Source organism: Centruroides sculpturatus, unplaced genomic scaffold, assembly GCF_000671375.1.
Source record: "Centruroides sculpturatus isolate CEXI.00-Female unplaced genomic scaffold, Cexi_2.0 scaffold2133, whole genome shotgun sequence".
Lineage (NCBI taxonomy): Eukaryota > Metazoa > Arthropoda > Arachnida > Scorpiones > Buthidae > Centruroides > Centruroides sculpturatus.
The window spans coordinates 7485-17271 of NW_019386359.1; the positions used below are offsets into that span (position 1 = coordinate 7485).

Genomic DNA, 9787 nt, shown 5'->3' on the forward strand with positions numbered 1-9787 from the left:
TAATGTTTAGTTGCAAAAACTTTTCTGAAGAATAAAATTAGCAAAGATATACCATTGTTAAAATTTTAATATTATCTAATTACAGTTTATTTATGTATTACAACAAAACAAATATTGAAATAAACTATAGAAGTTTATAAATAAGGTTAGAGAGTGCAATGCACTCTGAAAATTTCATTATTTCAGAATGTATTAGATCAGGATTCCATCTGTATAAGAGTTTTCAAAAGAAAAAGCTTATACAGATGGAATCCTAATCTATTTTTTATAAAAGAAAAAACTGTGATAATTGTTTGTTAACACAGAACAGAAACTTTAACATGAATTCAACATGACAAAACTTTCAACATTCACAAAAGTTTCTTCATTAAATTTGATTTTTACAAAACTTAAATAAAATTGACATATTTACAGAAAACTTTTTAAAACTAGTTATCTTCATTTTTAATTTTATTACTTCTGAGGATAAAACTTATCTCAATATAAATTTCTTTAAAAATATCTCAAAAAAGAATTTAAAATGATACTGCTTTCATATTATAAAAGTAATGATGTACTCATGAATTAAATGTATTTGAAAGAAACTCCAAAAATATCCTTGAATAGTCATTGATTAATAAAACAAAAAATTATATAATTTATCAAGTGAGATTAAATCTAGTTATTCATTTTAAATTATATTATATTGTCTTACTAATCCCTAACAGTAAGAAATATAAATCTTTGAATTAAATTAAACAATTATTTGAAAACTGTCTTGTCTAAAAAAAAAAAAATGTTAATTGAAATAAATAATATATATCTCGGATGTTTCTAGTAAAAGTGAAAATAACAAATCTTATGCAATTAGAAAAGTAAATTTTTATAAGCAATAATTCAGATAAAATTCAATTTCCAAAAATAAAAACAAAAAAATTATTATTTATTGGAAATTTTATAATTGCAATTTCTTAATGTTAAATAAAGTTAATTAAATAAGATATTTTATTACAAATTATGTTTAAATTAAATTAAAGAGATTAATTTAAGTAATAAAAAAAATACTTGTACAGTAAAACAAATTAAAATAAAAATTGAACTGAATATTAAACCTTTACTAATATAAATCCAATTATACAATCTTATTCAAATATTGGAAAGTTACAAATTTTAAATTTATTACATTTTATATATTCAAACTGCCATGTTAGTTTTAGAATGAACACAACTAATACTCTCTAATAAATTTAAAAAAAAAACAGAATCCTTGTTTTGGAGTCAATTTAATATTAGAATTAAATTTTAAAATTGCTTTGCATTATTACTGTTAAATATTTTCTTAAAAATATATTAAAATATCATCATTTTTTATATATAATTGATGTAGTATCAGATAAAACCATTTACTGTTCAAAGAGAATAAAATAAAATAATCTTGCATTTCATATAATTAAAAATATAGTGTTTTGACATTTTCTACATACAGTAGACAAAATTCCAATAATATACAATTTAATATATTTGAATTTAACATATTTCAACATAAATAAATTATTAAAAAGTCTTTAAAAAGTTTATAAAATCAGTTTAGATCAGGGGTGTCCAACCCACGGCCCAAGGCAAGTTCCAATGCAGCCCAATAAACGTGTAAACAAAACTGACAAATTGTTTTATTTTTTTATTTCAACGGCATAAACTCAAAAAAGAAGTTTTACAAAGCCATAAACTTTTATATATATTTTATTTTTGAATGAAAAGGAAATATTTTCAAATACTTGGAGATGTGTGGATGATGAAGGAATACTAAATAAAGCTGAAGTTGTGATGCAAAGGATTATAGACCCAAATTTGAGAAAAGGAGAGAAAGGGCCAAAAGATAAAAAGTAGTGAGAAAGGTTAAATAGACCTTCTGTTATGCAAATATTGACCCTTAACTTTCCAACCTTTCTTATTACTTTTTATCTTTTGGCCTTTCTCTCCTTTTCTCAAATTTGGGTCTATAATCCTTTGAGTTCCAACTCCAACATTATTTAGTATTCCTTCCAGTGTTGCAATATTTGGGTACTTTGCGCCAAATTTGGCTACCCTTTTTTTAGTTTGGCATAAAAATTATCATTTGGTGCATTGGCTACTTTCTGGGCTACATATTATTTATAAATATATTAGTCGAATAAAAATGCACTTTAAAATGGTGTTGTGTCATTTTTTTTATTAATTAGAGGCCCAAATAAAACAAATATTTGTGTTTTTCAAATAAATTTNGTGATACTACATAATGTAGCAATTTTGAATGTTTTAAAGCATTTTCAAATGCAGTGAAATATAACAAAAAACCATAATGAAACAACTGAATTTATTTCTTTTTTGCACAAAAAATTTATTTTTCTTAAACTAAAGAAAGAAAAAAACCACATTTGCTTACTATTCAAAACTGAAATTAGTATATGCCAGGAGTGGCCAACAAGTCAATCATAATTGACTGGTTGATAGAAGCATCATTTTTGTTCAATCACAAAAAATGTGGTTCTCTAAAACATGAAACATATGGTTTGTGTTTAACAGGAATATTAAGTCCATATTTTTCATGGAGATATCTTTTAACTATTTGTAATGGATTGGTAATATTTCACAAAATAGTATGGTGAACACAAAGCGCTCACTGTGTCAATGTTCATTCCTAGATTATGCTATTTTAGTAATTATTTTGTGCCCTACAGAATTCAGTTAACTGAAAAATTTATGATCTATGCAATAAAAAGAAATAATTTTTTTTGTTATGGTATAAAATAAATAGTGTTGTTAATTTATGTTTTAGTATATTTACAAAAAAAAAAAAATAATAATCTGAAACATTAATTATCGTCCAATAAATAAATACAACTATTTTGCAAAATAATTTTATTCTAGTGGATTATTAAGCTTTTATAGAACAGAGATGTGAAGTAGATCATTACTGCATTTAACTCATGAAAGCCAATCACACCTCTCTATAAGATGACCAGACCTGGTATATGCATTACTTGTTATGATAATTAATAGCAGTTCTGTTTTATATCAAAATAATATTCCTATTAATTTTTTACTGATATTATTATTTCAATAAAATTTTTGAGCAAATTTTTTAAAAAGACAGCACTGATAAAAGTTTTATTTATTTAATTTAAAATGGAAATCATTAAGTTCTTTTTTTTACTGAATTGTTTTTATTAAAAATTCATTTAAAAAAATTCAGTAAAAAAAGAATTTTTCTACAGAGAAGTTTATGCAGAAATTTGACTATATTTCAAAACACAAATTTATATACTCACTATATGTGCCATGATACTCAGTTTATGAAGAGAAGGTTGACGATTGAATAACACAACATCTCCATCCATCAAATGACGTTCAACTATATCACCATACTAAATAAAAAAAATTTATTAATGTATATTGCAATTTAAACATTTTATTAAATTAAATTAAGTTAAAATGTAGTTAATATTTACATTTAAACTATATCACTATATCAAGGCTAAAGCATTTTTACTAAAATACAAAATTTGTGAGTGAATATAAAATTATCAAAATTATTTTGTAAAATTCCTTATATCATACCATGTACAAAAAGATGTAATATTTATCAATTATTTGCTTAAATCAAATAAGAAAATTGGAAACTTTTATGTCAATAATAAAACTTATCAAAACTTTTCATGTCAATAATAATCTTAATTTTCTCATTTATATAATTGTTATATGAATAGACAGTGACTTTTTCCATGCAACTTTGATACTACCAATGGATTCATTACATTAATTTTGCAATTTCCTTGTTTGCTTATCTTCTTTATCATTTTAGCAATGTTCTAAAAGTATTTTTTTTAACTATAAATTAAAATGTACTTAATTCTAGATGTGCATTAAACCTAGATGTGTTTATTTCTAGATTTACATTATTTAATTTAAATCTGAAAATGAACAACATGAAAATTTAAATACAGTAAAAACTGGAAACTGGAGTTACAGATATAAAAACACTAAAAAATCATTAATTATAGCAAAATTTGAATTACTATAACATTTCCAGCCATTATAATTCTAATATCATGATGTTATAATTATAAAAGGAATGATAATCAAGTTTAACTTAATTACATGACTGTTAAAGAAGAAAATAGTGGAAACAGCAAAAAGACATCAAAATGCACCCAATATAATTTAAATGAATTAGTTTTATTTTAATGTATGTATGTATTTTTTTCTAAAATAGATTGGTTTTATATGTAACAATATTACTAACTGAAGAGAGAATCCAAGTTCTAAAATAAATTTTAGTTAATATTTAAATTAATAACAGTAATTCTCAATGATAGAATTTTATTGTAACTGTGAGGATCCAGGGGTTGTTTTTCTATAAAATTTTAATGAAAAGATACAACTAGAAACTTTCCTTTTTTTTTCTCTGTCCATTTCCCACAGGGCTTAACTGTCAACAAGTCCTCCCCCTCACAATGACCTGCGAAATTGCAAATATGTGAGAAAGTTGACACTTAACTTTTATCTAAGGAGGAAATTTAAAACAATCAAAGGAAATACGGAATCTTCGAATCGACTATTATTTAGTTTTCATCAACCAGTTATGACACCTTTGATATGTCATCGCAACAAAAAAATGGTCACCTGATCAATTCTTACACTAAATACTCTTATAACACAAGCGTACCAATCTTCAGGAGAAATGCTCTGGAATAGCTTTGACTTGTGACTTTTCGTCCCGCTTGTCTCCCCATCTGAATATTGGCCATCCAGAAATTATCTCGACTAGATCCACAATTGTCTTACCAATAGCGAATGAACAGGATCCAAAACCATCAAGTCTTGAGGTATTATACTCTCGCTTGTAAACTCTCTCTCTCTCTTGTTTTGGCATAGTCATTTTAAAGTACTCAGTCATTTTAAAGTACAAATGCTTAGATAGTTAATATCGAGATGATCTTAAATGTACTATCAAATGAAGATGAATAGAGTATTTGTATATAGGTTTAGTGCTGTAGCTTCTATGTACTCCTTGCTTTAGCTCATTAAATTGAATTACTTGTTAAATAAGCCTTGCTGGACTTCCAGCACTCCAAGACACCCTATCAACTTACCCATTGCACTCCCCACTCAACAGGTTAATAACTGGTTTAAATATTTGATTACTTGTGTATGATAAGCCCTAATATATTGTTTACAACTGTTTTGTTTATGTAAAAATTAATGTAACTATAAGATCTTAGTAATGTTAAAATATTTACAATCCAAGTTGTATCACTTTATAATAAAGTTGAATAAATGTTTTATATATTTGGTTACTAGTCCTAATATATTGTTTACAACTGTCTTGTTTATGTAAAAATGAATGTTACTATAAGATCTTAGTAATGTTAAAATATTTACAATCCAAGTTGTATCACTTTATGCTTTACAGGAACAAAATAAATTTGAATAAGATTGTAATCAATTCTTTTTTTGAATAAATATCAACTTAAAAATAAAAACTGAAACAGAATATAAAAAATTTAATTTAAAAATACGTTTCAAATGTTAAATTTTTGTACATTTTGTATTCTATACAAAATGTTATTTTTCAATTGATGTTGACTCAAGAAAGGATTAAACTTTTTCATTAAAGTATTATTGGATTTCAATAATACTTTATACTTCATATTTTAATAATAAAAATATTGCATTAATTTTCAAAATCTCAATATTTTGTGGTAAGTCATAAAAGTTGACATGTTAACCGAACTTTGTTCACATGTTAATGTCACTTATTTACATTGTTATATAATTGAGAAAAATCCATATAAAACTGCAATACAACATTGTAATAATGTTTTATTTTACAGATTCTGTTAAAATGGATAGTAATNTAAAAAACAAATAAAAAACAACTTAGATTATGAATAAAGCTCTAAAGTTAGGCTTGAAATTATGGAAATATATTCCTGCTGAAAGTTCATTTGCAAACAAAAAAAATAACAAATGAGTTTTGATGTCTACATCAGCAAAAAGCAAAAGATCTTAGATAACTCCAGCCTGGCTCTTCATTTTAAGTATAATTTATGAAGACATAGAAATTAATATATAACATTTATTCAATAATTTTATTATGTATATAAATTCAATATTGTTCAATTTACATTTGTGTTTTATCCCAGCCTTGCACATATAATGTTATAATGGCCCAGTTTAGCTCTATTTTGTTTAATGTTATAGGTTGTAAGTGTTAAAAATCTTACTGTAATCCAATATGATTATTTTAATAATAATTTTTACAGAAGTTAAGCAAATTTTAAAATTAAAAATTTTACTTACAACTTTTATTACTACTGATAAGAACAAGAAGCAAAAACATAATTCAACTCACATCACTATAGTAATGTTATTCTACACACACAAGCAAAATCATCTAGTCACACAGAAATGTATTTTATAACTAGCAATTATTTATTGTGACATCGTCACAATGCTGGACTGCAACTTTTAAACATAGTTTTTTTATTTTATTTAATTTAAAGTATATGTACTCCACCTCAAATTAGCAGTGTCTTGATGTTGTACATCATACTTTTCCTGTTAGCGACAGAGTCATGCCAGTCATCTACCTAACTCCTTTCAGGGGAAAAGTTTTGAATTGAAATAACATGACTTCCAATTTGCATCAGAAGTTCATATATAGGCCTTGATTATATATATAGGCCATATATAGACATGAGGCCTTGATTAACAATCAAGGCCTCATGTCCCTAAGCTTTCCATATTTGGTCTCAATGTCCACCTCTCTAACTCCATTCTTGAGATTAAGGAAATTTTATGTCCATAATTTTTTCAAATTGCAATTCAATTAAATAAAAGTATAAAACTTCAGATATATTATCTGAATCTAGTTCATCAATACTGCTTACAATTAAAATAAGCTTGATGAAAGTCAAACATAAACACAGATAAAAAAAATATATGCTAAATCTAAAATAGTTTACAATTCCAAAGTAAAAATAACTTACCTTTAATTCTTGTGCTATTTTTTGCCTATTGCCATATCTTAAATACCTAAAGATAAAATAATAAAACAAAATTAAATATATAAATTTAAAAACTTTCTTCTGAATATCAATTTATAATCAATATTTCTGTCAATTTTTTCAGACTATAATTATGCATTTTATTAAATTAATATCATTATTTGATCTAAAAATAGTTGTTATTATCACTTTATATAAATATAAATAATTAAAAATTAATTTCAAATTTATTTACTAATTTAGAAATAGCTGGAAAAAACCAATTTGGCAATTTTAATCTGTAATTCTTGCAAGTACACAACACGTTATCAATTGATCCAATTTCTTTTTCCCTGTTATTCTTTTTTATTGTGTATTGCCATCAATGTGATCAGATATCATGATGTACACAATATATTCAGTGGTAGATTTCCCATTAGGCTTTCTTCATATAAAAAACCAAGCCTGAATCAATCATTTTGCTAATCAAATAATCAATCCAGATTTATTGTTGGACTACATTTTGGTTAATTAAATATATATATTGTGTAATTTGGACAAAACATAAACAATTAAGTCACCATCTTGTATTGAATTTAATTATAAAATAAAATAAATAAATAAAAATTTGTCTGAGAAAAAGAGAAAATCAATAAACTGGAGATGTTATTTATGAATTACAAGATCAAATAATAAATATACTAAAATCTATTAATTGATGTTATCTTGTTCATTGATTTCTCATAATATTTCAATAAGAACAGTTCATGATTTCCCATATAGACTCTTGTAAATCTAAAATGACAAAGCAAATAAATAAGAATACATTAACTTAACCTTTTCATGTTTGTACCACGTTGTTCTATAAAATTTGCACCAGGATGAATATCACAACCATTCAATATTAGCTTTTTCATTAATTGGATATTGGCTTTTGTTACCTGTAAAAATAAAATTTTAAGATAAATTTAATTCAAATTTAAAAAAAAAGCATTAAATATTTTTTAATATTCTCCTAGTTATCTGAAAGAAAGAACATTTATAATTTGTCATTTATTACATAAATGTCGTATATTTTGTAAAAATGGATTAAATAATTTTTAAAATCTGTAATTTATAATTTATCAAAATAAAGTTAATAGACATATTTTTGTAAACCTTGCTCTTGCTCTTCCTTTTTAGTTCTATTTAATATTCCTTGAGTGAGTTAAAAGTTATTTAAAAATTTCTATTACAGACTCCAAATGATTTAATGGACACAACAATTCTAATTGGAATGGTTAATATAAATAAATGGAATGGCTAACTCATTTCACTATTTATTATTATGTAGTAAATTATTATTGAAATAATTAAATCAGATTAAACAAATTACAGTCAAACCACATTAAAAAATGTCAAAGGGACTTAAAAATTAACAATTTGTATTAACAAATTTTTTTAATAGAGCTCATTAACATCGAAATGTATATCCTCCCTTTACCACGGAACTGCAAATCTACTTCACATTAATGCAGACTTTGCATAAACCAGTAAAATAATAGTGGATTTAACTGTCATAATAAATACTTTTATATAAATTATGTTCCAAATAAATTGGTTTGGTAAATTACCNCTGAGAAAAAGAGAAAATCAATAAACTGGAGATGTTATTTATGAATTACAAGATCAAATAATAAATATACTAAAATCTATTAATTGATGTTATCTTGTTCATTGATTTCTCATAATATTTCAATAAGAACAGTTCATGATTTCCCATATAGACTCTTGTAAATCTAAAATGACAAAGCAAATAAATAAGAATACATTAACTTAACCTTTTCATGTTTGTACCACGTTGTTCTATAAAATTTGCACCAGGATGAATATCACAACCATTCAATATTAGCTTTTTCATTAATTGGATATTGGCTTTTGTTACCTGTAAAAATAAAATTTTAAGATAAATTTAATTCAAATTTAAAAAAAAAGCATTAAATATTTTTTAATATTCTCCTAGTTATCTGAAAGAAAGAACATTTATAATTTGTCATTTATTACATAAATGTCGTATATTTTGTAAAAATGGATTAAATAATTTTTAAAATCTGTAATTTATAATTTATCAAAATAAAGTTAATAGACATATTTTTGTAAACCTTGCTCTTGCTCTTCCTTTTTAGTTCTATTTAATATTCCTTGAGTGAGTTAAAAGTTATTTAAAAATTTCTATTACAGACTCCAAATGATTTAATGGACACAACAATTCTAATTGGAATGGTTAATATAAATAAATGGAATGGCTAACTCATTTCACTATTTATTATTATGTAGTAAATTATTATTGAAATAATTAAATCAGATTAAACAAATTACAGTCAAACCACATTAAAAAATGTCAAAGGGACTTAAAAATTAACAATTTGTATTAACAAATTTTTTTAATAGAGCTCATTAACATCGAAATGTATATCCTCCCTTTACCACGGAACTGCAAATCTACTTCACATTAATGCAGACTTTGCATAAACCAGTAAAATAATAGTGGATTTAACTGTCATAATAAATACTTTTATATAAATTATGTTCCAAATAAATTGGTTTGGTAAATTACCAAACGATCGCCTAAATATCGGGCTATAATTAAATGATTGGAATAAAGTAATTTGACATTAGAGGTAGGCGTTAGGTGCCATCTCTTAAGTAAATTAATAATTAAAATTAAATAAATAAATTAAATAAATTTTAGAACCTTCTGGAATAAAAGAACTGGCCCGGGACGGGGCTTGATCCCGCAA

The 9787-nt window shown here is 24.3% G+C and overlaps 2 protein-coding genes across 2 annotated transcripts in view; both read right to left on the bottom strand.

Moving 5' to 3' along the window:
- Positions 1-3260: 3260 nt before the first annotated feature.
- LOC111614676 (DNA-directed RNA polymerase III subunit RPC1-like) lies at positions 3261-8601 on the bottom strand. Its single transcript, XM_023356040.1, has 3 exons — positions 7845-8601; positions 7011-7056; positions 3261-3383 (listed from the first exon to the last, which is right to left on the bottom strand). Exons 1-3 carry the CDS (start codon positions 7922-7924, stop codon positions 3276-3278), a joined length of 234 nt encoding a protein of 77 aa, XP_023211808.1. The 5' UTR covers positions 7925-8601; the 3' UTR covers positions 3261-3275.
- Positions 8602-8632: 31 nt separating this feature from the next.
- Positions 8633-9787, bottom strand: part of LOC111614672 (DNA-directed RNA polymerase III subunit RPC1-like) — a 28235-nt gene continuing 27080 nt past the window's right edge. The window contains exon 14 of the mRNA XM_023356035.1: positions 8633-8931. Within this exon, the coding sequence (XP_023211803.1) occupies positions 8818-8931 (114 nt within the window). The 3' untranslated portion in view covers positions 8633-8817. The remainder of the gene's footprint in view (positions 8932-9787) is intronic.